Raw genomic sequence first — 26953 nt, 5'->3', positions numbered from 1 at the left:
GGAATAAATACTAGTGCTATCTGCGTATACTCGACGACCGCACCCTAAAGGATGCTGCGCTTTAATTAGGGATTAGCCCTGTAGATGGGTATTGATCCGAAGTACTCACGAACAGGCGTGTTTCTCTCTTATTTTGGGGTATTTTTCAACACTCATAATATTACTGGAATACCGTTGTTAATTTCTAGGAATTCACCATTTCTGTTGTATAGCAATACGTCTAGGCGCATGATAGCCTTCTTGACATATCCTACTCATGCAAACTTCGCGAAAGCGGCTGCACGAAAATCGAGTCCGGCCAGTCTTCACTCGACAGCCCCCAGTCAGCCCTCAGCTTAGCCAGCCATTCCGGAGCACTGCAAGTCACAGCCGCCACCTCGGAAGCTTCTCGATCCCGGGGCAGCAGGGGGGTTTGCACAACCCGCTTACAGGCCCGCACGTATCTATCCACGTCCCATCTTGGCAGGCGAAGCCATTCGTGGTGCGGATTGCACACGTGCCATTGTCCGGCCGGGGATGCCTTCAGGTTGGCGAGGCAGCGGTCGCAGAACCCCGTGCCGTAGCAGAACTTGCACGGGTTTGTCGCGTTTTCAAAGCCCCAGCGCCGGCTCTCGCAACCGTCGCACGTGTAGTGGAAGCCCTGCTGTATCACCAGCTCGTGCGCCTCGAGGAGCGAGCGCGCGGCGAGGTATTGCTTGTCGAGGGGTCCTTCGTCTTTCTCTGCCGCTAGTCTGGCCAGGTTGCTCGCCTCGTCGATTAGGAGTTTGATCGATTTTTCTGGGTCGTGTTCTTGGTGAATATCGGAGTTGAAGGCGCGTAAGATCTCTCTGACTACGGGTTCGCTAATGGATTCCTCGGATTTTAGTAGTGCTTCTAGGATATCCGCGTTGATTACGGCTGGCGCTAGTTGCCAGAATGCTGCCGTTGAGTTCTGCTCGTCGCCGGTGTAGAGCATGATGCCGGCGAGGATAGTGTATCCCTCCCAGTCGTTTATAGACGTGTTATCGGAGAGCATCCGGAAAGCCGTCCCCATGTCAGATAGGAAGACTTTCCTAGCCTTGTCCTTCTCTTTCCGCGATGTGTAGTAAGCTGCCAAGTAGCATTTAGCAGCAGACATACCTGGGTTGATCTGATATTGCTCGGTCACCAGACGCTCTAGCTCTACGACATGTCTTTCGCTTTCTGGCGTTTCCCTCAGCTTTTCGAAATGGTGCGAGCTTAGCACCCGGCTTGCTCTGCTGAATATGCGAACTTGATCCCAGCGCCACGTCAGGTTCTCTCTAACGACAAGGCAGCATTGCTCCCAGAAGCTCGGTGCTAACCTTGCGGCGGACACGTCGATATTCCCGCGATGGTATGCAGCTAGACCTTTGTAGAGCAAGAAGTGGGACATATGATAGTAGTTCCCGTCCGCTTTAGTATCGCTGATGGCAGTCTCCAGATCCTGTAAGAGGATATCCAAAGAGCCTACCGACTCGCAGTTGCGGATAATATTCCAGAAGAAGGATGGATATGGCTCTTCGTCTTCCTCCTCTTCCACGATGAATTCCAGCATAGGCCTGAGCTCGCTTGGGTCGCATGCCGCAGCTTTGGATAGGATCTGTTGAGCCTCCGTCTTTTTCTCGTGTTTAAGGTACTGTCTCATTAAGAGACACTGCGCCTTCGTATTGCTGGGGTCTATATTGTAGGCAGCTTCGCAGCAGCGTAGAGCGTCGTCTGGTTGTTGGAGGCTGTCATGCCATCCTGCGAGACGCATTCGAATCTCAATCAAGTCGGACTTTCCGGACTCTCCCTGGCGCTCCAGTATTTCTTCAGCCTTCTTCATGATAATACACGCATTAACTACGTCGTCTTTATGATAGTAACATACGGCTGAGCCTTCGAACGCTGTCCAATTTGCGTCAGGCATTTCAGCTGCCGTTATGAAATAGGCATGTGCTTTTGTATAATCCCCCATGTTTCTAAACGTCTCTCCCAGTCGCTCGTACCATAGTGATTTACTTTCTGGAGGTCCAAGCACAGTCTCGGCCCATTTCTCAGCCATTTCTACTGCTTCCAAGTCTTTGTCGTAACGCGAAGGTTCTGCTGATTCGCCAGCATTCGTATCGTTCGACGTTTTGTTCTCTTTTCCATCGCCGTCGTCATCGTTCTTGGATGTACCCTACTTCATATTAATTACATATATAACTTAAATCCTGATATAAAACTTGACTTACCAAGGAAAGAAACCCGCGTATCCAGTCGAACGCAACAATGGGTGTCCCCTTTCGAGTTTGCAACCAAATGCGGGCTATATGTGTCAAAAGGGGGGTGAGTAGTTTACGGTCGGGATTTTCGTCTGATCTCGCTTCAACCAAGAGCTTCTTGTCATTTCTCGATAAGCTGCTGATGGCTACTGGGTCTTGTAGCCATTTCCAGAACACCGATATTTGCTCGGGGTTTCCAAACCATATCACCGCTTCACAGCTATCCCAATGTCTTTCAATTATCTCTACATCGTCGAAGAGGTCATAAATTCCCTTCCCAATATCCCTCTTGTCATTTGGCCCAATGACGTCTAAGCCGGTGGCTTCGTGCAAGACTTTGAGATGGTCTGGAAGATAGCGTAGCAAATACTGGCCGATAGGTTGGGTCCTTGAATCTACGGGTCCGCGAAGGAACTCGAACGTCAGTTTCACAACATCGAGATGGGAGTCAACCTCATTGACTTGTATGTGGCCCTTCGGGGAATTTGAGTTGCCTGAGCCTTGTTGGAAAGAGAATTTCTCCAGGGTTGAATAGGTATTGAGATCCCATAGAAACCGTTGAACGGTCGTGCGGTTTACGTTGGTAATGGTGATAGTAGCGCTGATCCTTGGCGGATCGTCTGTCATCCGAGGGGTTTCTCGTTGCTTCACCACGCAATCGGCAATCTCTTCATCTTGCAACCTGACTCGGCTATCTGATCCTACTTTGAGTACCTTCGAGAACTTTGTGTCGATATATCTATCAAGTCGTCCGATAATGTCTCTCTTAAATCGCAGGAACTAAAGGGGTCGAAAGTGTTAGCGTAAGATATCATAGTTGGAGCTATAGAAGGTCTTTCCAGCTCTCGGCTCTCTATTATATGAAGAGCTTGGGTACTCACAAACGCAGCTTCTAACTCCTCAATCGTGAGAACCCGTTTCCCGAAGATAACCCACGCGAGGAGTTCATTTATTTCATCCACCTGTCTACCTTTCAATTGAGCCTCCAACTTGTTAATATCCTCCTTCAGTCTTGCTATAGGGTCCAAGCTAAACCTGGCTAGGAGCTTCATAAGTTCTGCTTCCGATCCACCTGACGATACGAGCTCTTTGATATCGCTAAGAGCTTCTTGGATGGTGTAGAAGCTGCAATCCGGTTGCTCTAGAAGCATCCTATGAATCTCCTTCTTCTGGTAGAGAGTTTTCTGGTCTCGACCTTGAAATAGTTCCGCAGTCTGAAGCTCGTGGTTTAGATACATACGCATCTCTCCCTGGATATGGTCCATAACCTCTATAGTAGATGGTGGGAGCCGGTCTAACTTGATAAATCCAGACTCAAAGAACTTGGGATGGCCACACACGAGGATCTTCACCGACCCTGAGTCATTCTCGGGCAGTAATGTGTCCTGCAAAGTCCCTATCATTTCCAGCAACATGTCTACTTCTTTCACGGTGAGATAATCGAGGCCGTCGAAAATAATAAAGTGCGTCGTCTTCCGCATCGGAGAACCGAGTTTCAGGACATTCCAAAGATCCATGCATTTTGCGTTTTTGAAGAACTTCTCATCCTTTGTAACGTCAGAGCAAGCACTGGATACAATCTTTGCATGTGCGCTGTCTTGCTCGACTAGTTGTAGGGCCAGTGACTTCAAGGCAGTCTCTACCGGTTGCCTATCGTCGCCACTTTTTCCCGTTCGAGCGGGAAAGAAATGATATGCTACCAGGCATTTGTTGGCTGATTCAGTCGAACTATACTTTGACTGCAGATGATGGATGATGGCGGAAACGGAAAATGTCTTTCCTGAACCTGGAGGCCCGGTTAAGAAAAGAAGAGGACTTGAGCCTTCACGAGAGCTATCAGCCCAGTTCGTATAGCTTTTGATCTCCTTAAACCAGTTCCCACTTCTTGGATGTGTACTTTTCCATATATCTTCGTAAGTGGTCTTAGAAGCGTTTTGTTCCTCGTCTGAGATGCCGATCTTGGCTTTTATCTTGGAAAGATACTCTCTTGTCGCCTTCTCCGATGTTCTTTTCTTCTCTGCATCTGTTAGGATTCCTACATTGGCTTCGATATTCTTCACGCGCCCTCCAGTATCACAGGCTTTGGTCAATAGTTCAACAATACCCCTATCGCTTTTCATAATGAATTCAAGCGCGACGGTATTCTGTATATTCTGCTGCTGCTGTACGAAGTCTTCAAACTGCCTGAGGCCGTCGGCAACCTCTTTATTATCGAAAAGGACTCGTTTCGTCTTTTCCTTCAGATTCTTCCATCTGCCGCCATATTGAACATTTATGCACAGAGCGCAAATGTCTACGAAGCAAATCATAACTTCGTGAACAGATTGGAGTAAGCCTTCATCAATCATATCGAATTTTTCGATTCTCGCATAGATTCTAAATCGCGAGAGGGTCGGACCTATCTGTGCAAATACGTCCCTGATTTCTCCATGCATGTCACTAATATCTTTCGGGACATCTAGCAACAGAGAGATGGCTTTGAAACAGAGCTCTGCGGGTGGGAATACCTAGAGCAACCTTTAGTATTCGTAACAGTATTGTAGCAAGGATATAATCTAACAATCGAAGCCCCTAGCGCAGCAACTCCTCCTAACAACTTCACGCACGATATTATATTCATGCCTATTTTCTTCGCTTGCGAAGTTCTATATGTTTCTTGCTCGTCGTTCTTGAATAATTCATCGAACTTTTCTTGGAGAATTTCTGGGGACTTAGGAATGTTCGCTAGGAGTTTTTTACCTGTAAGCTCCTGAAAGCGTTTCATTTCATCCTCCCACATCCCCTGGAAATGAAGTTGCCCTTTAGACATCTTTGAGATTGAATGTGCTGTCTCTTTGAAGGTCTAAGCGAGTTGTGGAAGATTAGATGAGTAGTCGAAGATGGAGATGGTAAGAGAGGGGGGTAACACTGAATCAAGTACCTACCTCTTATTCATTACCTACCTACACTTCAAATATCTCTTAGCCAATTACCTAGCTAGGAATTGCTGTAACATGATGTGGTATTTATTGGGGGCTTTTCAGCCGCAATAATTCATGTTTGAAACCAATATTACAACCCAATAGACGCATGAATAATACTGCTGTCTAGGATAATATTGTGATTGGAGCTGGTGACGATGTCGTCGACTAGGGTCTACCACTAGCGCTTATAGTACAGCCCCGGAGAGGCTGTACATAAATTTCGCTGCTGTCGGCTATTACTTGTGTAGACTAGATGTAGCTACCGTTCCCATGAGGGTCAACGGGGCTCTTGGATATACTATTCCGATCGTTCCCTAATCCAAAGTCCATGTTGACGTATTGGAAAAATGCTCACTATAGAATGCCTGAAAATTGGTTAAACTTAGAATAACAAAACTGTGTTGATAGCTTCGATCTAATTAGCTATCTAAAGAAGCCAACCAACTCCAACACTAACCCCTGGTATGACCACCGGAACGCCGTCGTCCATGATTGCAAGTACTGCGCTTTTACTGATATAGTACAGACGAAGAGATATACGAATAACATCTACGAGGACTTCTCCTTCTTCGACTTCTTCTTGCTCTTCTTCTCTGAACTATCATCCGAGTGCTTTCGCTTCTTCTTGGAGTCTGCCTCAGCATCGACTTTAGAAGGCGTAGCGTCGGCGGCCTTGGCTTCGGCCTTCTTTAACTTCTTCAGCTCTTTCTTGCTGACAACTTGGGGTGTTCCATCGGCATTCGTCTTCACATCACCACGCTCGTACTTGCGCTTGAACTTAGAGACCGAGATGCCGGCTTCCTCTGCTAGTCGGACATAGTCGGCCTCAGACAGCTTGGCGGGTTGTGTAGGAGTAGCCTCAGCTCCATTTGTAGCTTTCTTGCTCTTCTCTTTCTTTGCCGAGTGCTTTTCTTTCTTCGGTGTCTTCTGTTTTGACTTGGCTGCTTGTTTGTTAGCTAATGTTAATATACGTTGACGCCGCTTGTAATGCAAAGGGAGTATCTAAAAGCACTTACCACTTTCGGTGCCGTTCATGTCTGCATCAGAATCCCCCTCCTCTTCAGATTCATCCTCGCTCTCTGCGTCTCCCATTGGGGTATCTTCAACTTCTTGGATTAAGGGCTTGCTAGGTGTCTTCTTGGCCGACGTAGCAACGGCATCAGCATCGGCATTATAGCCTCGTGTCGATTTAACCTCAAATTTAGATGGCGTGGCGCCGTTGGGGGCAATCTTGGTACCCTTAGATACCAACGGCTTGCCTTCTAGCTTCCGTAGTTTATCTTCCAGTAACGCGCGGAGTCGAATACCCATGTCGGCTCTCTCCTCGTCGTCCACCAGGATATCCTCGCCATCAGCACCCTCGGTGCTCAGCTCGGAAAGAGCATCGACACGCAGGCACAAAGCAGCTTTAGCAGACAGTGTACGCGCGATCTTGCCCTTATTTTTTCCACTGGCCTGTCCTACAAGAGATGAGTGGTAGATGAGACCGTATTTGGGAGTATCATGCTTAGTCTTCAGAGCACGGAAAAGAGCCTTCTCCGCACCCAGAATCTGGATAGTACTACCGGGGCTCTTTGCTAGCTTCAGAAGCGAACCGGTGTGCGCGATAAGACGAGCACCAACGAGCTCACCAAGGAGTTCTGTCAAGTTGGGAGCAATTGCCTTCATACGCGATGTCAGGTACAAGGAGAGTTGCTGTCGGTACTCGGTAAAGCTGATCACCTGCTCGGCAAGGAGCTTGATGTTCTCCAAGTCAAATTCGAGAATTTCAGTACCCATACTGACTTCTGCAGCTGCCTTGACGCGAGTTTCGATATCCTCGGGCAAGATTTCGGAAAAGTCGGTGTTGGGAGCGTTTTCTCGCGTTCCCATAACCAGGATAATGCGAGCATAGGCAAGGTTGTCTTGCACAATACGGTCCAACTCGGGGAAATGCCATCCATACCACTCCTTGACACGCATAGCATAGTTGTTCAGCTCCTTATCTAAATCATCGAGAAGTTTGATGGCCTGAACAATCATAACGTCTACCTTATCGGGGGAGAACTTGAGCTTGTGGCGAGAAATAGAGTGCGACAGGGCAAGTGCCATGTTTCCTAGGTAGTCGCTCTCTAGCTCGGGGAAAAGTTCAGGAAGATAGGTTTTAATGGCGCGGAAGAGATCATTGGTAGATGAATCAGACACTGGAGTGATATTCAACTGGGGCAGAAGGTTGATTGCGGCGCCCAGCTTTGGATCAGCAACAGCAAGCGACGCCTTTCGTTCCTCCTTTATATCGTCGAGTAAGTTTTGTAACATCGGGGTGACTTTGCCTTCGGTGAGGGCAGTGTATTCCCCTAAGGCTTGAGCCGAGTCCTCGAACTTGACCATCTTCTTGAGCGATAGCCTAGGTGAAACTGGTGAGCATGCGCTCTTGGCCAATTGATAGCAAGCAACATTAAGATGGTAAACTTACATCGAGTTGATGGCCTCAGCGCTGGAAAGCTGCTTCTGAACATCGTCTCGTGATAGTAACTTCTTGTCTTTGGCCTTGAACAGACCGTAGCTATCATCGCGTCAGTATAGGTTATTCGTGCGCACCAAGATGGGAAAGGCGTTCGCGAAAACTTACCCCGCAGGCGTCTCTGCGAGAACGAAGAGAGGCATGATTGCAGGATTGCAGGATGATTAGAACGATATAGGTGTGGTCCTGCAGAGCTCTCTTCGCGACGACAATGGTTAGTTTTTATGATTGGGAGAAATCTTGGAGCTATTGCTTGTGCAAAAATTTGTTCGAACTTTCGTCGAGAAAAAAATTGGGAAAGCTACAGCATAAAAGTGGGTACGGAATGTGGGAGCCAGTCAAAACGCAACTTAAGCTTAGGCCCCTGCACCTATTGTTCTTTAATTACATAACGCCATCTATTTCGATAAAAGAACCTTATCGTTATCTTAGTAAATATATCATCTTACACCGTATTAAGCATCCTTAAGCACCCTAGGTTGCAGCGCATGCAACAACGTGAAGAACTAAGCTCCAGAACATCAACTTTCTTAAGGAATATCCTTCCATCAATCAACAACAACAGCATATTCACCAACATGGAGGGCCTTTTTTTCAACGTTAACAATGGGTGAGTTTAGATTACTACGAGAAGCATTCTGATATATTGCTAAGAGCTAATGTGATTGGTGCAGTTACATCGAAGGCATTGTACGGGGGTATAGGAATGGCCTTCTAACTGGTGCTAACTATTCTAACCTGACGCAATGCGAGACCATCGATGGTATGCGCCCTATATCTACGTATAAATAAGTAGCAATTCATCTAATACTTCCGGCCAGATCTCAAGCTGCAACTCGGTCCTGCTTACGGCGATTTCCTCGCATCTCTCCCTCCCAATCCGTCCACTTCTAGCCTCGCCGCCAAAACAACCGACAAGCTCGTCTCCGAATTCCGCTACGTCCGCGCAAACGCTGTCGGGTCTCTCGCGCAGTTCCTAGACTACCTAACATATGGCTACATGATCGACAATGTAGCTCTTCTCATCACCGGTACCCTACACGAACGAGATACCCGTGAGCTGCTAGACCGATGTCATCCTCTCGGCTGGTTCGAGACGATGCCCGTTCTCTGCGTGGCAACCAACATCGAAGAGCTATACAACAGTGTGTTGATAGAGACGCCCCTAGCACCCTACTTCAAGGGTAGCTTGAGCCACCAAGACCTGGACGAGTTGAACATCGAAATCGTACGAAATACGCTGTACAAGAACTACCTCGAGGATTTCTACAACTTCGTCAACACTCACCCAGATATGACCGGCACCCCTACATCCGAAGTTATGAGCGAGATCCTGGAGTTTGAGGCCGACAGGCGAGCCATCAACATCACTCTTAATTCCTTCGGCACCGAGCTGAGCAAGGCGGATCGTAAGAAGTTGTACCCGAGCTTTGGCCGACTCTATCCCGAGGGCACGCTGATGCTGTCGAGGTCGGATGACTTTGAAGGTGTAAGATTGGCAGTCGACGGTGTTGCTGATTACAAGACTTTCTTCGAGGCTGCAGGACTGGGCGGTGGACCGTCAGGACCAGGCAATATGGCCGGTGGGGCCGGTGGCAACGAGAGAAGCTTGGAAGACATGTTCTACCAGAAGGAGATGGAGATTTCCAAGAGTGCCTTTACGAGACAATTCACATATGCCATCGTGTATGCGTGGGTGAAACTTAGAGAGCAGGTAAGTTGGCAGAATATCACCCCTAAAACTCGGCATCCCGTTTTGGCCTCTAACTTACGATATAGGAAATCCGCAACATCACGTGGATCGCCGAGTGCATAGCACAGAATCAGAAGGAGAGGATCGGCAACTATATCAGCGTATTCTAATTTCTCGCATACGCTTTTTGTAGAACTAATGGACGGGATACCAAGGAAATAGTGTTTAAAGCTGCGATTGTCACGGGTTTTTCTTTTCTTTTTTTTCTTAATGGCGCTAGGCTGATGGACAGACAGTTAGAGCTCTCGCGCGTCTCGAATAGCTGCTGGTGTTTGTTGCATTGTACATAAGCACATGTTATTACAGAGTATGCATCTAGGCCACCTATATGGTAACACTCCAAATAGCACGCACGTCCAGGAGTCTTACGTCGTGATTTGCTCCTTCCAGGTCGCCGGACTCAGACCAAGGGTCTTGATCATATGGTTCCACCTATCACTTCCCCTTTCCTTCCTGTCCATATACCGCAGTAACTTCTGTCGCCGATGGAGCATCAACCTTAGATCTCGCTTACCTACTTTATCCTTGTAGCCTCGCCCCTTCTCTAACTCGTTGGCCAAAGCCCGGATTTTAGCCGTCAGAATGGCGATCTGCACTTCGCTACTTCCGGTATCCGGACCGCCTCGCACTGGCCGTTCTTCCCTCTCCTGCCCTCGTGAAAGAGCCTTGGGTGTGAGAAAAAGATCGGTTTCGTGCCTCCCAAAAGTCTCCACGCACCGCCGGACATTGGCGTGCAGCCTATCCTTCGCGGAGCCGTTATCCATGTGCGTGATACGGTTCAAGGCCTCGATCGCCCTTGCGTGGTTTTTCTCGTGGCGTTCCACCTGATTCCGGTACTCTTCCGACTCAACAGGTGAGAGGTCCGTCGGGATCGGCCGCGTTAGCGTATAGGCGATATCGATGGCGGCATCCAGCTCCTCCTTGTGGATGAGGTTGTTTAGGATATGGTGCGAGGTAGGGAGCTCATGCGGCTCCTCCAGCGGGTTCCCGTCGTCGTCGACCGGCGGCTTAGACAGTAGGGCTTGGCCGGCAGAGTCGAAAGACTCGACGAAGGGGGTCGTGAGACCACGGATAGGATCGCCATGCTGCGCCTCCCTGACAGCTTCAATCTCCTCTCGCCTTTTTAGGTGGGCGGCCTTGCGCTGCTGCATCTGAGCCCATCGGTAAGGATCCTGTTTCGCCAGACGCCTCTTTTCCTTTTGCGACAGAGAGGCGGTTTGTGTAACGGGGAGGAGGGACGAAGTGGGCGGTTTTATGGCTGGTCGTAGACATACTGTGAAGCAATTGTTAGCCGAGAGTAAGTTACAGGGCAATTAAAGACTTTTTATTCTCACAAGAGAATGTGCCTAGGCGCTGCACGCCTGGTATTCGGGGCGGCATGGCGTCGCTATATTGGAGTGTTGAACTGCTAAGAATGAAATCAACTTTTAGCGGTCGATCCACTTTATTTCTCAGAGCTGCAAGACGGGATTGGGTTTTGGACCTTCCGACGTTGAAGATATCACGGAATGGATAAACACCTTTACCGCTAGAGGTGGTCCGAGCCCTCTGTTTAGGTACCTAAGTTTGGGTTGTTTGGTTTGGGTCGATACTTCGGTACTTAACCTATCGGCCTATCGATAATATTATGCGTAACCGCATGAGCTAACCAATCATCTTACCCCAATCGAGGCTAGCGTCTCCAAGCCCTAAGCTCTCGCACCAAATCACAATTCGACGCAGCTGAAATCTAACCGCGAACTTTTTCTGCTGGGAAATTCTACACCTCGACAAAGACGATCGCGCAACGCAAAGCAACTCTTCTTCCTTACCCTCATTACCCTTCTTTTTCGCAATCCTCTACAGATTTTGTGAGTTGCTCAATTTAAGTCAAGATGGCGCCCGCGAACTTCCCCGCCTCCATGCATGCGACGTCCCAGGACATCGAGCTGCTCTTAGCTGCTCAGTCCCATCTCGGTTCCAAGAACTTGCAGGTTCACATGGAACCTTATCTATGGAAGACCCGCGCCGACGGTGTCAATGTCCTCAACATTGGCAAGACCTGGTATGACGATAACATCCCATTTGCTTTGCGCAATTTGCGAAATATGGCCAGCTCACTGACCTGAATTTTCTTTTTCTTTTTTTCAGGGAGAAGATCGTCCTGGCCGCCCGTATCATCGCTGCCGTTGACAACCCCGCCGACATTTGTGTCATCTCTGCCCGTCCCTACGGACAGCGTGCCGTCCTCAAGTTCGCCGCCCACACTGGTGCCGTTGCTATCGCCGGTCGATTCACCCCCGGTTCTTTCACCAACTACATCACCCGATCTTTCAAGGAGCCCCGCCTGATCATTGTCACCGATCCCCGCACCGACGCCCAAGCCATCAAGGAGGCTTCCTACGTCAACATCCCCGTCATCGCCCTTTGCGACACTGACTCTCCCACCGAGTACGTCGATGTTGCCATTCCCACCAACAACAAGGGTCGTCATGCCATTGGTTGCGTCTGGTGGATGCTTGCCCGCGAGGTCCTCCGCATTCGCGGTACCATCGCCAGCCGTGATATCCCCTGGGACGTGATGGTCGATCTTTACTTCTGTATGTTATACCATCCTGAACAATATATTAGGAGTATACAAGCTAACATGCATACTTACAGACCGTGACCCTGAGGCTGAGGCTGAGGAGAAGGTCGAGGAGGAGAAGCTACCTGGTGCCGAGGAGGTTGGCGCCGCTGCCATCGAGACTGGTACATTCGGCGCCGCGACTGCTGACTGGGAAACCGCCCCTGCTGGCTTCGCCGCTACCCAACCCGGTGGCTGGGACGGCCAGACCGACGAGTGGGCTAACGCCACTGGTGCTCCCCCGGCCGGTGAGTGGGGTGCCGCCGCTGCCACCACCACTGAGGCCAAGGACAGCCAATGGTAGGACCAAAACGCTGCCGACGCACAACAGGTTCAGGGACAGGCTCAGGTACAGGAAGGGCAGGCGCAGCATCAGGGAGGTTTCGGATATCGATCTCAAACCATGGAGGATGTGGATTGGTAAATCGCCTCCGCACCATACATACACCACCACCATCGCGATATTTTAATTTTCTGCCGCAGACAGGACAGGAGAAACGCGGGTCAACTTGACCGTACTAATGAGGGAAAGATATCCGGGTTCGGGGGCTGGTCTACGAAGTCTTTTCTCGGTAGAAGTAGCTTATGCCTTTTTCCGTAGGAGACTGTTGTTGCCCGCCCGGGCTCGGGGGAATGCCCTGTGCAGTCAAAGGGGTGGACTTAATCGTTATCCCGCCCGTTTTCTCCTAGCTTTGCCGTAAGAAATAAAGAATTGCAAATGAACAAATTTGATGAGTCTTATGCGTAGATGTGTGAATGATTAGTAGAATATGGGATGCTAGTAAACGTTTATTCTTCTGACTTGGGATGATTGAATTATAGGAGCAGTTTCATTGAGTAGTAGGTTCGCTCAGAGGATCCTATTTACTTGCCTTCGAGGCCAAGGTTGAGATATACTATACGAAATACCCTCTAATGATAACGTTGGCTTCATAGTAGAAGATACCAAGGTCAATTAACACCAAGTAATATAGCAGAGACCAAAGTCGTTATAATACATCGGCGCTCACCTATATAGGTTAATAAAATAAAACCAGACAGACATCATCACAACATCTTCAGAACATGTCAAGTACACGATATAAAACAGGTAAGGGTATCTCACAAACATCTCCTCTCATAGTAGTTATAAGGGACCATATATCTACGGGGTGTGGTATATTTACTTCTTTCCTCTCGTCTCCTCTCCTCCTCTGCGAATAATTTCAACAACGGACGACAACAACATGCAGTCCTAGTCAAAAGGGGTATCTGAACAATTGGGCCGGAATCGAAGAGCGCGAACACATTACTCTCTTTCTCCTCTTCCATCTCTTCTCCCATTTATGCTTCTCCGCCATGCATATGTACCCTCCCCACCTATTCTCACTATCCCCTATCTTCTTTCTCTTCTTTCTGATGAACTTTTTGCTGTTCTTCTTTTTTTGACTGCCCCTCCTTGGTAGGATGATTTATTCATTAACATGAGTAATATAGAAAAGTATAAAATAAAAAAAGATGAATGCATCGCCTAACTCCGCTGCTATTGATGAAAATGGATGTCCCCATCCTGTCCTGTTACTCCTCGCCGCTACCAACTGCAGCCCTTTCCGTGGCCCCTGCCGTATGATTCGCGCCGAACTTGTCTTTAAATTTGAATAATGTGGTGTAAAGGGAGAAAAATGTTACATCCAAGAAGAGAAATAAGGAAAATTTGCCTAGAACTGAGCAGACGACGGAATACAAAATTACATTCCTCCTATGCTATAACCTATCCCTCCTCACTAATATGCAGCGACCAAAGGCCTCTAAGGCGTATCGTGGTATCGTAGAGTATTATATAATAAGGGCGGCGGAACCTGTGTACTAATACAATGGTGATCTCATGCGGGCCAAGTATCGTCTATGATGATTGACACTAAATGAAAAGAGCATGTAAACGATGGTGATATCGATCATGGATAGGTGATATACAGATATAAGTTGGACGGTCTTGGCGGGTGGGCTCTGACGCCGGTAGTTTTTTTTTGGTGTAGGCAGCACTGTTTTGTCTATTCGAGACTTGCCGAATGCTTTCTGATGTCCTCGTCACTTAGAGCACTCATCCAGAGACATCGCTCGGTAATACCTTCGATGGGCTGAAACTGATAATGAGTGCTAGCTTCAAGTAGACGAAGCAATGTCTTCACCACCGAGGCAGCGATACGGCAGCGCTCAAAATTGACCAGAGGCGCTGTGGTCGGCGAGCTAGCAATCTCAGATGGTCGTTGTGAGTTATAAAGCAAGTCGTGGATATAGATACCAACGAAAGGAATGCATCCCATATCGGCAGCATCGCCAGGTCCCTCCATCTCGGCTCGTATATTGTAGAAGTTTCTTGTTGGCGAAACTAGCGTCTCCAGGTCTCTCATAGTCTTTAGATCAGTGGGTGGAACCATAGCCCAAGTCCTAGCGAGCCTTGCCACTTCGTTCGATGTCAATGCGATAGTGATCTGGCTCATTGTAGCAAAGTTGCGATACTTTCTACAATGGACAGCGATATGGAGAAACTTGATGATGCAGCGGGCTCGCTCTTCCACATTTTGGGTCAGTACAATTTCCGAGATTACCCACTTGACCATGATGTTAAACCGCGCAACAACAACTTCAACACCATGAGCATCTGTGTTCCGAAGGAAGTCAACCCACGACCGCGAGTCATTGTTAGAGTTTTTCCAACGCATGTCAATCAACTCCCTCCAATCGACTTCATTCAATGCGTCCTTCTCGATCAAGGTAAACTGCTGAGCGAGAATCTCGGAGTCGAAGGCGAGAATAAAGGGCAAATGTGCTGTGTTTTGCTTTCCTTCGCTGGATAATCTAGGCGCGTTACGGAGCGCCTCTTCGGTGCCAGTCGGATCCTTGTGCGATTCAGAACCGTGACGGTACATTGCAGTAGTAGGTGTGGTATCAGGGGTAGGCGGTAGTGGTTTCTGAGCCCACAGCTGATGCTCGTGAACTTGTGGGACATGCTCTACATCCGATGACCCCCGAGAGGCCTGTGTGAGTGTCATGGGAGGGGACGGGGGCTTGTCTCTAGATGTAAAAGTAATTCTGCCCTCCGTATCAAGAGATGTTCCGGTATTTATAGGACTAGGTCTCTTGGGTGAATGTGGTTCTCCAAAAATGTAATCTTCCGTATCAGGCATTTCACCCGACATTTCGGACGAGAGATCAGAGTCATTGTCACTATCCACGTCTAGGAATAAAGGGTCTTCGGGGGTAGTTGCCCCCGGCATTATCTTATTAATGCTTTCCGTTTTTTGTACAAACTCGTAGGACGGATGCTGCGAGACGGGTATTGATCCGTCTTCTTCTCCTTGCGGCGTGTCGGGGCCTATTAATATTGAGTGATTTGCCCACTCACCAGTAGCTGTTTTGCTACGCCCATCGTCTGTCAATCCACGATCAAGTAGCGGGATTGAGTTATAAGTCTCTCTCGAATCTTCCGATAGGAACGAAACTACCTCCGAGGCACGAGAAAGTGTTGATTGCCCATTGAGTGGAATATCAAAATTCTCCTCTAACGGTGACACAATGCCGTTTTCTTCTTTGTCGATGTGTTGTTGACGGTGCTTTCGCTTCTCTTCTTGGACGTACTCTACCTCGGGAGTTCTAAGGGATCTTCCTTTGAGTTCCTTAAGATTACCAGGAGGCAACTTCGATGGTTCCATTGAGAGCTTAGCAATTCTCCTCTCGTATTTTCCCTCGAGTTTGAGAAGTGCTGACTCGACTCCTCCATCATCATCCACATCATCAGGGATTTGCGCGAGCTTTTGGGCTTCGGCTTCGAATGAGGGTCGCATGATTGGTTTCGATGAGTGGGTAGTAATTAGAGACATTGGTGGCTTTGAGGATTGTTCTGCCATAGCTCCTAAGGAGAAGATCTCTCCTCGCTTTTGCGAAAAATTGCTACTAACGACATCGACATATCCGCTCGAGTCTCCGATAGGGCTACGTAGGTAAGAACTCCTGATGGATTCCGAATAAGTTGTCAATGAGCCTACGGACCGTGACCTATGAAGGGGAACATCCAGATCGTGGACATTAGTTACGCCTCTGAGGTCACCACCTGGTCGTCTGCGGAGAACTCTTAGTGGCGGAGGCATAACTTCGGATGATACTGAGCCTTCCGAGTAGGTGGTAGCGTCGAAACTCCTGATCGTAGACTGCGCTGCGATGCCACTCTGAAAAGATGCCCATCGTCGATGAGCAGTGGATCCTCTCGACCGATAGCTTCGGCTTGATTGTTGGCGCTGATGCCGATTTACGTAGCTCAGTGGGGGCCTTCTGGGTGACTGTGCAACGAACTTGACTGACGCACGAGTATTGGTATTGGTATCCTCAGAAGAATTTCCCTGGCCTAATGTGTCCATATCTGGGACGAACGGGGGTAAGGGGGTAGTAGGAGTCGAAGACTGAAAAGCATGCTGCCCGAGGAGATAGGAAGACCTCCTCGGAGTACCACCATGTACTGCATGTCCAGGCGGCGTAGTTGGTGGTGTTAGATCAGCAGCGCCGGCCCTCATCATGCTCTCTGCAAAAGCTTCAACAGAAGGGTTCCAAGCCGTCAAAGCACCAGTCATAGGTGGGTAGTCCCCAGGTAACGTTCCATCTACAATAACTATAGACTTGCTTCCTGCTGTGATTGCACCGTCACTCGTACGCTTGAGCTCAAACGAAGAGTCCAAATGAGCCGGCGAATATTCGATAGGATCATTAGTATTGCCGACGTGACCATCATCAGTCACTTCTTCGACAATGGCATCCTCCCGCACAGCTTTCTTGAAATCCTCAGCAATTGTAGCGCCAAGGACATCAATACGCACAGGCGCACGAGGGCCATTCAGACGAGGCGATCGCGCCTGTGGTACAACTGCCGTTCCTGGAATCCTATTGGTTGTAGCACCCCGAGCTCCGATAGGTACGATGTCGATGAGATTTCCTTGAGTCGGTAAAACTCCCTGGCCCCTCATACTTAACGCTCTCCGAACACCGCCAATTAATTTCCTCATCCCCTGGCCTGACATCGCCGAACCGGAGCTTTTTGCCTTTGGCCCTTCGGTGGGGTGAGGTTGGAAGACGGTGGTTTGGCGTGCCGTTCCCCATGGGCTCGGGGGATCTACATCGACGAAAGCTTGCGTGGGAGGCAAGACATTTCCTCGGACAAGACTACCAGCATATGGCAGAGTTAGCAGGAATTCCGCGTTCTTGTAAACAACCTTTTCGGTAACTGAGCCGTGTTCTCGGAGCGAGTCTGTAAGGCTGTTGTTGCGCCTATGAGAAGTATGAGGCCTAACACGCTTTCCTGTCAGAGCACGTGGAGTAGGGGCAACAGGATCCGCATTGGTATAAATTGAGCTAGGATCAACAGGATGGGCAGCGAGGGTAGAACTTGAATTTGGGTCGGCCATCCGAAATGCCTTAGTTGGAAATGAACAGGAGACTACATCGAGGCTTGCAATACTGATCGGCGATGTCTGTCTCCTCTGCAATTCAGCGGGCCGCTCTTCTTCTGGAGTATCCGGACGTACTCCACCGAGCAAAATCGAGTCGATATGGCCTGCCTTAGATACATCTGCATAGAAGCTGTTTTCAGAATGTGGATCATCCTCCGGAAAAGAAAGATCGTATATCTGAGGCGGGTCCTCGGAGTCGGTTTCCCAGAAGCTGGGGTCCAAGCTAGGATCTCGATGACCAGCGATTCCACCCGGCGCGATAGGAATGTCGGGGCCCAATGACGAGTCAAATTCCGGACCATCCCAGAATTGCGAACATACACGTCTCCAGCATTTCTTTAGCTCTGCAAGGATCTTCAACTGGACTTTCCGTCCCTTCTCATCTTGAGAAAGTTCTTCGACGAAGTCGTTTATGAGGCTGCAAAACATTACGCGAAGGTGATAATCCACAACAAAGTCATCGACAAAGTAGTTCAAGATCCAGTGCCTCATAGCAACAAAAGTTCTTACTCTGACTACCATTCCCGTCTCGTCGTCTCGGGACACGGCCCATCGGAGTCTGGAAACCAACATCCGGAGTAGGTCCTCGGTCTCGATGAACGCACGGAACGTAAGGAAGAAGTCTGATATTAGTTCATAGTCAAGGAAACTAGGAGATGTAATCTCAGCAACCAGACGTGGAGGCGTAGCAGCTGTCACGGCACCTGTAGTAGGCGAATAGCGAACAATCGAACGATCATCGCAATCCGGTTTAAAAGTGAGCGAATCAAACATGCAAGGCTCGATGACCAAGTGTGTGGAGAGATACGTCGACCGAACTAGAAGGTGAGGATATCGTGGAGCGGTGATGGTAGTAGGACTCAGTAAACCCGGCGATGGTAGGTGAATATGTGGCGTAGAACTCGCCCTTTGCCTTATGCTATCCATGGAATCAGGATGGAGAGAATTTAGATCACGCACTGATGGTCGAAAGAATGATGCATTGCTCGAACGAAAATCTTCCGTGGGTGCGTAAGACGAGCCTCGAATTAGAGGCGTTCCTCTCAGAGTAAATCTCGGCGTGCCTAGCTTCCACGAGGGAATGGAAACCTGTAGAAGTGAACCCTGATCTTGACCTAAATCTTCGGCGGTTTTCGATCTCGACCCATCCTGTGGTTTCGATATGATCACCTTGAAAACCCCTGCTTCGCCCTCCTGTGCTATGCTTGCGGCATGAATTGTTGAATCGGACATAGCACGCCGACTTCGGTTCTTCGGTGCCTTCAAATCGAAATAGGTCTTCTTCCTTACAATTCCAGCCGATGAAGAATCGGACAAAGGTGTGGAAGTCCACTGGCTACGAAGCAACTCGCTGTTTTCCTCGGGTGCCTTTTTAATTTGGAGTAGAGAATCTAAACCTGTGGTGCCTGGCGGCGTGGCCGGGAATACGAAGTTAGGTTGCGGGAATCTTTGGTTTACTGGTCGTATGGTAGGCCTATTCCAATTTCCGTAATCAGTACAGCACCATCGCGCTTACACATTCGAGCTACACCTACCTTAAAAATATTTTGCCGCCATTACCTACGTTGGCTACGGTGAAATGTCTTCCCTCCCGACCAGCCGAGCCTCCATCGGGGGCTATGTTCCACTTGTCGCCGTCGGTATCTCGTTTCGCTTTATTTCCATCATGGCCTCCAGACTTCCTCTCACCCGCCGGTACCAACGGTTTCGAACCAGATATACCGGGTATGCGCACTTTGGATCCTCCAACCTTGCCGCTTCGACTGCCGAGCGGTGACTTTCGAAACTTGGAATCCCTAGTTGTAGACCTGAATAGCTTCTGGGTCTTGGAAGAGTCGGCCTGCGAGGATTTGAAAAGGCTACGATTCGATCGCGTCTGTAACGGCAGGCGTAGACCTTGATAGTCTACCTCCATTTCTCTCTACTGCGTAGCAGATCTATGCCTGCCAAATCCAACAACGATGGAGGGATGCATTGAAAGTCGGAAAGGTGATTGTTTCGAGGTTGATCGCAAGCTGGGTGTTGTAAGATCTTAGGAGGTGCTTCGCACACACGCCCCAACCATCATCTGGACCTATTAGTGACAGATGGGATATTGGTGAAGTTGTAACGTGTTTGACGAACACGCCAGTTGCCAATGGCCCAGGACCCAAATGTCGCGACACACCAATAACGTCCCCTTTTGTGAGCCGTGAATGCGACAAAAGTCAATTGGGTGTGGCCCGGTTGGACAACGGCGTGGCAGTTGAGTGGTGAATGAAGGAGAGTTTACCGGGGCCCGGATGGCAGAAGTATCTTTGGGAACACAGATTGGGACTCTTGGGGCTTTCCTAGGCTTTCCTAGGCTTTCCTGGGCTTTCCTATGTTACAAGGTTTGGGAACCGATTGCTCGATGCGCGCCGGTCGCTCTAGCTTTGATTGGTTCAACAATTATGACTGCAACTAATAAATGCAACTAAATGCCTGCAGATAATACATGCAAAAATGAAGGCAAGTGCAATGGCCTCAGGGCTCTAAGCAGGGAAGTAAGTACAGGGGGTCTGTCTTAAAAGATGGTCCCATTCGTCCAATTATCACGCACAGGTCAACTGTAATTTACTATGGCTGGTCTGTTAACCCCTGCAAATAAGACAACTTACAGGTGCGTAGCACGGACGCTTCCAGTCTAACAGGTAGGTAGGTATGTACCTACCTAGGTTAGGTCTAATAAGAAAAAGACAGAAACGACTCGAGGACGGGGTTCTTTCCGTCAGACTCGGCCAGATTTATTAGCGTCGTCTACTACGTATTGATCAAATCTCATCACATACCAGATGATGTAGGCAGGTATGTACATATCTGTTTACCATCACCATCTTTCCTATTTACAATTTACATCTATTAGCTACCAACTCGAGAAAATAAAAATATAAAACAACTTGATCCTATTTTAGTTTTAGTAATGTCACATTTTCCTCTGCATTCTACAATTATATCCGAGTGACATATCCTGTACTCGGCACCGATTATGTAGGAAGTATCCATTGTTAATTAAGAGTGCTCCAAGTTGGGTCATGCAGGATGTCGAGGATCCAGCACGTTGCCTCTCGCTTGTATTGGTCCGTCCGTCTGATCTTTTTTAACTCCTTCTATGTACGCTGACCTAACGATGCAGTCCCACCAGTCGGGCAGACCCGAGTCCAGTAAAGATATGCTGATATCAGTCTAGACCATCCATCCTATGTATTCGGATTTCTATCTCCCTCTCTTATGACGTTGGAGGGGCAGTACAGATTCAAAAACTGATATGTACACTAGAAAAAGGAGACAGACACCGCAGGGAACTAGTGTAGACATTACCTTAAGTGTAAGTATCTAACTCTTTATAGAGGATTGACATCATTTCGTCGCTCTGGTGCGCATATTGCTTGGTCATTTCATGCAAGCCAACCGCGCGGACTCGCCATGACCTCTTCAATGCAAATGCTGCAAATGCGGCAAAGTCAATGCCTTCGGTCCAACCTAAGCCGACGATCTCGAAAGATGCATCGCGTGTCTAAGATTCTATCACTAACTCGATTCATGAACACCTCATAAGTCAACGTGACGAGACCATCAACATACTAGTTATACTATGCTGGCTGGATATCTCAGACAAGAAATGCAGATCGCCTATGTATAATTGGGCCACCGATCCAAAGTATCCAGCATAATACCGTACATCTCGATTAGTTGCGCCAGGAACAGGTCAGGAACAGGTCAGGAACAGGTTAGGCTCGCAATGCCATCATGAACCTACGAGCTTGGATGCTTCAGGATCACCAGGGGCAAAGACTTCACCCCAGATCCGTGATTCGCAGCAAACTACCGAGATGCTTAACCATTGGTCATCAAACAGAATACGAATGGACTCAGCTGGTTGTCAGCCACATACATCATCGTAGCTGACTTTGCGCCTCGTCCCTCGTGAGCACTAAAGAGCTAGAATGAATATGATTTGGCCCCATTTTAGACACATGCAGTTGGGCTAGAGGGGATGATAAAAGCGTAGGATTAATACCTCTCCGTCAATGTGCCATCAACCACGATCCTAAGGAATCCAAGAGCGTAGTAATACTTATCAGTCTCGCGCAGCAGAGCGACCAGAGAATTCTCCTTGCCACCAACGTGCCTCCGCAGGAATAGTGTTGCTCTCGCGAAATTTCACGCAGTAGTGTTACTTGGTTCAGCTCAAACCCACGAGATGAACTTATCGTGCGTCGTCTCTACCCCTCAATCTCGATAGAACATAAGAGTATCACTTCTGATAGGTGAACTAAATAGGATTGTTATAGTAAAGTATGTACCTATGGCAAAGCATACCATCTCCCGCGGGGAAATCCTTCCACGTGCTAGACAACTCCCGACCTTACTTATCAAGTAATAGGGCATAGAAGATCAACCCGCTAATCAACCTAGTCTCGAACCTGTCAACCTGTTACATATGTCGACAAGACCCGTCGTGACGCTCGGACCATAAACTCGAACTAACTCAAGCGTGAAGGTCAAACTATCCTGAGATGCACATAAGGTAGTCTACTATGTACATACATAGAAAAGGAGGGGGGAACTGAACTTACCGCCAAGTCAAGGGCTCCTCCCTTTCTACTATGTACAAGATCACGGGTCTCCTATAATACTAGAAACCTAGGTAGGTCTAGGTAGGGATACAGGAGTCTCCTGCAACAACAACCAAGGAATAAGAAGCATTTGAAAGAGTCGGTCTGCACTTGCGAAATAGTTGCCGTTTCTGTCATTCTGCGTCGATTCTTGAAGCCCTTAATCTTGTACGTTACGACAGTGACGAACTGGGCCGCGAAAACTGTCCCACTTGGGATACTACAAAATTACACCCTTATGCTACCAAAGCTCAACTCTTAACCCCCTGCCAAATCCCACTTTCACAGTCCCCCCACGAGGTTACTCTCTACCTAAGATTCATCACCTCTGGGTAGAGATGTGTAGTAAATCTTCGTTCCCCGGAGCTAACATCTATGTAAGGACTGAGTAGCCTATGAGATATCCGAGGGTCGCATGTTTACTAACTGGAGTTGGACTATGCTGTAGCTACCTAGGAATCAAGCAAATAACAAATAACACTCTGACACAGACGTCCCTGTGAATTTGCTCTAGACTCTTTAAAGACGCGGGACCTACCCGAGACAACCAAAGGTTAGAAGCCCAGTGCAACCAAAACGAGGCAAACTTGGCAGGGTCCTCCTTGCCCAAGCCTCGGGATGTTGAATACCTACATAAAATCCATAAAATCATACCTCGGAGCAATTCCTCTTGGAGCGAGCTTCTTATTAGTCAAGCATGAGCATGTTTGCTTGACTACCTACCTAAGAAAAGAGCTACAGCAAGCCTCAACTGCAGACAAGCGTACACCACACCACATATGCATCATTATTCATCTCTCCAAAAAGTCCATCCACCTACCTGGGTCGTGATCTGGTCCTTCCAGCAGATAGCCGAGTATTTCGGGGCACACAGCAGCACGCGATACCATAGCATTGCTATGCGTTAATGCTTAAATAGAATAGACATGACGTCGCACACTGGCATTGGCACCACGATGGCATGGAAAACCAGCCGATGCCGTCGTGCAACCAGAGATCTATGACCCGAAAATTCAAACAAGCTTGCCAAGTTGTATGTAGGACATGTGAGGGGGTAGGAATAAGTCACTACCATTGGGTTGCCCCGCGACGTTGACTGATTTTCGTCGGTGAAACTGACTTTCCCAGCCCTACAAGCAATATACTTCGGGAGTCGTGACGATCACACAAACGGAACTGGAACTGCGTATGTGCCATCTACATAGTTAACTATAGATAAGAAGGTTGTCTTTCCGGACCACATCGGAATTAATGGGCATAACACTTTGAATCTTTGATTGACAAACGAAGTGCCTTATACGTGTATACTACAGCGCGGACCGTTGCACAGAATCATTCCTAGCGAGCCGTGATAAGTGGAGGTGAGCCAAATTCGACATGTAGTTTGCCTTTTCTACCAATCACTTGTGCCTCCCTACCTATGTAGAGGAGTTGATTCAGGTGATCTGACCTATTGCCAGACTGTGGGTTGCCTATGAGCGGATATCAAACTAGCTAGGTAGTTAGCAAACTTCCTCCCATTCATGGCCGTGATCATTCGTTCCTACGGCATAAACGGAGGAAATGTCTCAAGTATCTAATTCTACTTAATGACATGTACGCGTGCCGGGTTTGAAACGACCCCCACGATCTGGATTTACCAGGGCTTTCTACATAGGTAGGTAGTCAAGCAGATCTACCGAGAGAATGGTTAAACGTAAAAAAATGCTCCGGAGTACGAGGTCTCAGACTCAGAAGCCTATGTAGCTACCCGGCAATCACAAGCCTTCTGGCGGATTCTTCCGTACGTAGAAGGAATAAGAAGGTTCGCGGGCTCGTTCATACATACATATGTATAAGACACCTACTAGTGTATGTATGTAAGAAAGGGGCCCTTGCAACTTGGTCTAGGCTCCACACGCTCAAGTTGAGATGGGTGCTGCCCAGCCAATCGCATGGTTTCCGTTCAACGACACCAACTTGGTGATAACCTCATGATTGAATTTGCTGAGGCTGCATGTTTCAGACATGGCACGGAATACTGTGGAGATCGGGTATCCAGGCATCTCATTTATGCATATACATATGTATGGCATATGCCGGCATCCAGAGACTACGTAGAGTTACTCCGTCACTATAGTTTTAGCTAAGGCAAGGCCACAAGACATAACCCCTTTCACCGAGGATTCACTAGAGAAATGTGCCTACCTAACCTATGTAAGAGTATGGATATGAATCTATCAGAAGGAAGTATATTCTTGTAGAACAAATTCAGGCCTTAGGCACCTCAGGCATTAGAGAAGCACCACTATCGTTTTCATTACAAGCCAACACAAGGCAATACCACGCCAACCCGATAACCATCATGAATCATTGCTCCTTATATGCAGATGCTATAGTTGAGATTCTATTTCCTGTTTTCTAGACATGGAAACCAGCATCATGTCAAGGTATACGCCCGTGAAATTCAATATGCATAATGTCTAACAACTCATACCGCCTATCCTGAAGTCTCCTTTTCAGCTGCCATGTGGTTTTCCGACACGGATCACCGCTTCACCTGCAAGAAGACCCAACGCTATTTCCCACGAAGCCCCATGGACGAGCCTTTGAAAGAGTCTCATCAGTGATTGCAATGTTCGTAGACATGTAGTTACCATCAAAGCTCCCCTTGAGGTCTCACTAGCATTCCTCTACGGCAGAATAATATAAAGTCGTTCCCTTCCCCCATCTTTTACTTGCTATGCCATCTAGCAATACGTCCTACTGTTGAGTTTTACTACTCTTAACATATGAGAGCAGACTTAGTTGATCGGAATCCAATCTCTAAGTTTATCAAGTCTCTATCTTAAATACACTCATCCTTTTAACGCATGCTTCTTCCAGTCATACAAGAAGCTTCTGTCAGCTATATACCTACTTATATATATCGAAACTACCTACACATTATGACAACTATTCTTTTCATGTTATTCCCTATGTTGTTCCAGTATCGTTAGCAACCTTTCTAGTGGACATGTCTTTTCCTACCCCGGAGGTGCTCGTCCCTTACACTCACTATTATTATCTATATCCTTAGTTTACATCGCTAGTTAAGCTGTTTTAACTATGAGCAGCAATGGAAAGGGATGTTCGAGGCTTTTGAGGATCACCCTTGGCCCTGTCTTGCTGATTCAACCCAGTAACTCCTCCTAAGCGGCATCATTACTCTGTTGGACTTTCTTTATCGTAGCCGGCTTTTTTAACGACTACATTTATGCTACCATCTAGACCGATCCTCTCTACCCTCGGAATCGGTACGACTACGTCGTTACCTCAATTGCCCCATTTGTGCTACGTCCCGATCCTAATTGATCGAGCATACCAACGTACATACCACATACCTATTACCCACGTATCTTTAATGCTACCCTAAACATAAACTATCATAATACCTATCCCCACCATTAGACCTACGCCTATACTATCCTCGGCGATTATAAATAACCACATACGGCGATGCTTCGATTCCTGCTTGTGTTCGGTACACCCTAACATTGCCCTTCGGGGCTAAAAAGCGCAAATATGCCAACTCCCCGGCTCGAACCCGAGCCATATCACCTAGCGATCGCCACAAGCAGAAGCAATACGACCCCCGCCGAGGCCGCGGGTAGTGATGAATCGCCGACTACGTCACCTACGCTACCTAGCGCCCGATATAATCTTCCGATTTCTGCCTCGTGTCTGGCTAACCCAAGTATACTGATCGGTATACCTAATTTATATCGATCGGGCTTAACTAATGTGTCCCTCCTTAATACACTTCTGTACAGGTCACTAGGATGTTCAACACGATTTAGTAGAAATGTTCGTACGATATGGGACAGCCTCCCTCCAGCAAAAACCTTTAGAGGGGAAAGACATGGCAAGATATTCATCACATATCAGAACATCCAGACAATCCCCAAGGCTGTTGCAGATGAACAGCTTTCTCCTGACACTCTTACGAAGATTGAGAGTGGTTACGCTAGTGTTGAACATCCTAAGACCTCTACCCCCCCCCCCCCCCCTTAGTGATGGCGCGGAACGACGCTTATACAGCTATACATACGACAAAAGAGCCTTAACGCTATATACAACTAAACTAACCGCGAAAGGCCAGCCGAGAAGGCGCAAAAGTACAACCGACTGGCCCGAAACAATTCGAGAGCAAATGCTCACGGTCCTACCCCTATTCCTCTACTGTTACCCATCGCTACTTATATCCCGCCGCCTTGCTCCCCATGCCTACCGGCCCCCAGCGTTCGCCCAGCATAGGTGGAACCAAACAGCACAAAGATAGCTTCTTTGTTCCGCGAGTAATTCTAACCTACCTACCCAACTGCGAGAATATACGTCTATACATACCTAGGTACCTGTACTGAACGCGTTCTTTGTTCTAGATGTCTCATCTGGACGAGGGTATTAGAGCCTTCTGTACTAAAGGTGTATTTTCTTCATTGCCTCCGGCAGCGACAGGTCTTTCATCCTTTCATCATCTTAGACTCGTCTGGATACATCTATCGATAACTAGAGTCCCCTACATTATCTCTATTCATAAATACATTCTATCAATAAACACGTATATAAACAGTTGCCTTAGGTTAGGTAGTTAAAGTTCATAATATCAATCTTCACATACCTATTTGGGTACATTGTAGAACCCCCCCTAGATTTAGCTATTCGTCTCGAAATAACATATAATTCAAGAGTCCCAATTTCATCATTGTGGTAGTGATAAATGTTAGATAGGTATGTAGCAGACGTAGAAA

At 48.0% G+C, this 26953-nt stretch overlaps 6 protein-coding genes across 6 annotated transcripts; 2 read left to right on the top strand and 4 right to left on the bottom strand.

Annotated features, from left to right (window-relative positions):
• Positions 1–250: 250 nt before the first annotated feature.
• F4813DRAFT_389658 (uncharacterized protein) lies at positions 251–5055 on the bottom strand (the record flags this gene model as incomplete). Its single annotated transcript, XM_049246875.1, has 4 exons — positions 251–2161; positions 2217–3026; positions 3128–4753; positions 4807–5055. The coding sequence occupies 4 exons, from the start codon at positions 5053–5055 to the stop codon at positions 251–253; spliced, it is 4596 nt and encodes a 1531-aa protein (XP_049099445.1).
• A 492-nt stretch (positions 5056–5547) lies between these two features.
• On the bottom strand, positions 5548–8006 carry F4813DRAFT_78462 (nucleolar protein nop5). Its single transcript, XM_049248894.1, has 4 exons — positions 7821–8006; positions 7665–7754; positions 6226–7595; positions 5548–6153 (listed from the first exon to the last, which is right to left on the bottom strand). Exons 1-4 carry the CDS (start codon positions 7853–7855, stop codon positions 5759–5761), a joined length of 1890 nt encoding a protein of 629 aa, XP_049099444.1. The 5' UTR covers positions 7856–8006; the 3' UTR covers positions 5548–5758.
• A 284-nt stretch (positions 8007–8290) lies between these two features.
• Positions 8291–9575, top strand: F4813DRAFT_380921 (vacuolar ATP synthase subunit D1; the record flags this gene model as incomplete). Its single annotated transcript, XM_049245616.1, has 4 exons — positions 8291–8322; positions 8387–8475; positions 8534–9426; positions 9492–9575. 4 exons carry the CDS (start codon positions 8291–8293, stop codon positions 9573–9575), a joined length of 1098 nt encoding a protein of 365 aa, XP_049099443.1.
• Positions 9576–9830: 255 nt separating this feature from the next.
• On the bottom strand, positions 9831–10845 carry F4813DRAFT_380920 (ribosomal protein S15 precursor-like protein; the record flags this gene model as incomplete). The annotated part of the gene is made up of 2 exons (XM_049245615.1): positions 9831–10738; positions 10800–10845. 2 exons carry the CDS (start codon positions 10843–10845, stop codon positions 9831–9833), a joined length of 954 nt encoding a protein of 317 aa, XP_049099442.1.
• A 316-nt stretch (positions 10846–11161) lies between these two features.
• On the top strand, positions 11162–12483 carry F4813DRAFT_78425 (ribosomal protein S2). Its single transcript, XM_049248893.1, has 3 exons — positions 11162–11509; positions 11596–12044; positions 12106–12483. Exons 1-3 carry the CDS (start codon positions 11340–11342, stop codon positions 12372–12374), a joined length of 888 nt encoding a protein of 295 aa, XP_049099441.1. The 5' UTR covers positions 11162–11339; the 3' UTR covers positions 12375–12483.
• Positions 12484–13746: 1263 nt separating this feature from the next.
• F4813DRAFT_78466 (ras GEF) lies at positions 13747–19645 on the bottom strand. The gene is made up of 2 exons (XM_049248895.1): positions 19083–19645; positions 13747–19021 (listed from the first exon to the last, which is right to left on the bottom strand). The coding sequence occupies exons 1-2, from the start codon at positions 19460–19462 to the stop codon at positions 14101–14103; spliced, it is 5301 nt and encodes a 1766-aa protein (XP_049099440.1). The 5' UTR covers positions 19463–19645; the 3' UTR covers positions 13747–14100.
• Between the last annotated feature and the right edge of the window lie 7308 nt (positions 19646–26953).

The sequence above is a fragment of the Daldinia decipiens genome (genome assembly GCF_022478715.1).
Source record: "Daldinia decipiens strain CBS 113046 unplaced genomic scaffold F4813scaffold_17, whole genome shotgun sequence".
NCBI classification, from domain to species: domain Eukaryota; kingdom Fungi; phylum Ascomycota; class Sordariomycetes; order Xylariales; family Hypoxylaceae; genus Daldinia; species Daldinia decipiens.
This window is presented reverse-complemented; position numbering and strand designations above follow the sequence as displayed.

What these genes read in the sequence shown, in the direction of transcription:
- F4813DRAFT_78425 (XM_049248893.1), top strand. Translation starts at nt 11,340, where the DNA reads ATGGCGCCCGCGAACTTCCCCGCCTCCATGCATGCGACGTCCCAGGAC. An exon ending in CTCAACATTGGCAAGACCTG is followed by an intron (nt 11,510 to 11,595) that starts GTATGACGATAA and finishes TCTTTTTTTCAG; the next exon opens with GGAGAAGATCGTCCTGGCCG. An exon ending in GATGGTCGATCTTTACTTCT is followed by an intron (nt 12,045 to 12,105) that starts GTATGTTATACC and finishes GCATACTTACAG; the next exon opens with ACCGTGACCCTGAGGCTGAG.
- F4813DRAFT_78466 (XM_049248895.1), bottom strand. Translation starts at nt 19,462, where the DNA reads ATGGAGGTAGACTATCAAGGTCTACGCCTGCCGTTACAGACGCGATCG. An exon ending in GGCGGCAAAATATTTTTAAG is followed by an intron (nt 19,022 to 19,082) that starts GTAGGTGTAGCT and finishes AAATTGGAATAG; the next exon opens with GCCTACCATACGACCAGTAA.
- F4813DRAFT_78462 (XM_049248894.1), bottom strand. Translation starts at nt 7,855, where the DNA reads ATGCCTCTCTTCGTTCTCGCAGAGACGCCTGCGGG. An exon ending in CTCGCAGAGACGCCTGCGGG is followed by an intron (nt 7,755 to 7,820) that starts GTAAGTTTTCGC and finishes ACGCGATGATAG; the next exon opens with CTACGGTCTGTTCAAGGCCA. An exon ending in GCTGAGGCCATCAACTCGAT is followed by an intron (nt 7,596 to 7,664) that starts GTAAGTTTACCA and finishes AGTTTCACCTAG; the next exon opens with GCTATCGCTCAAGAAGATGG.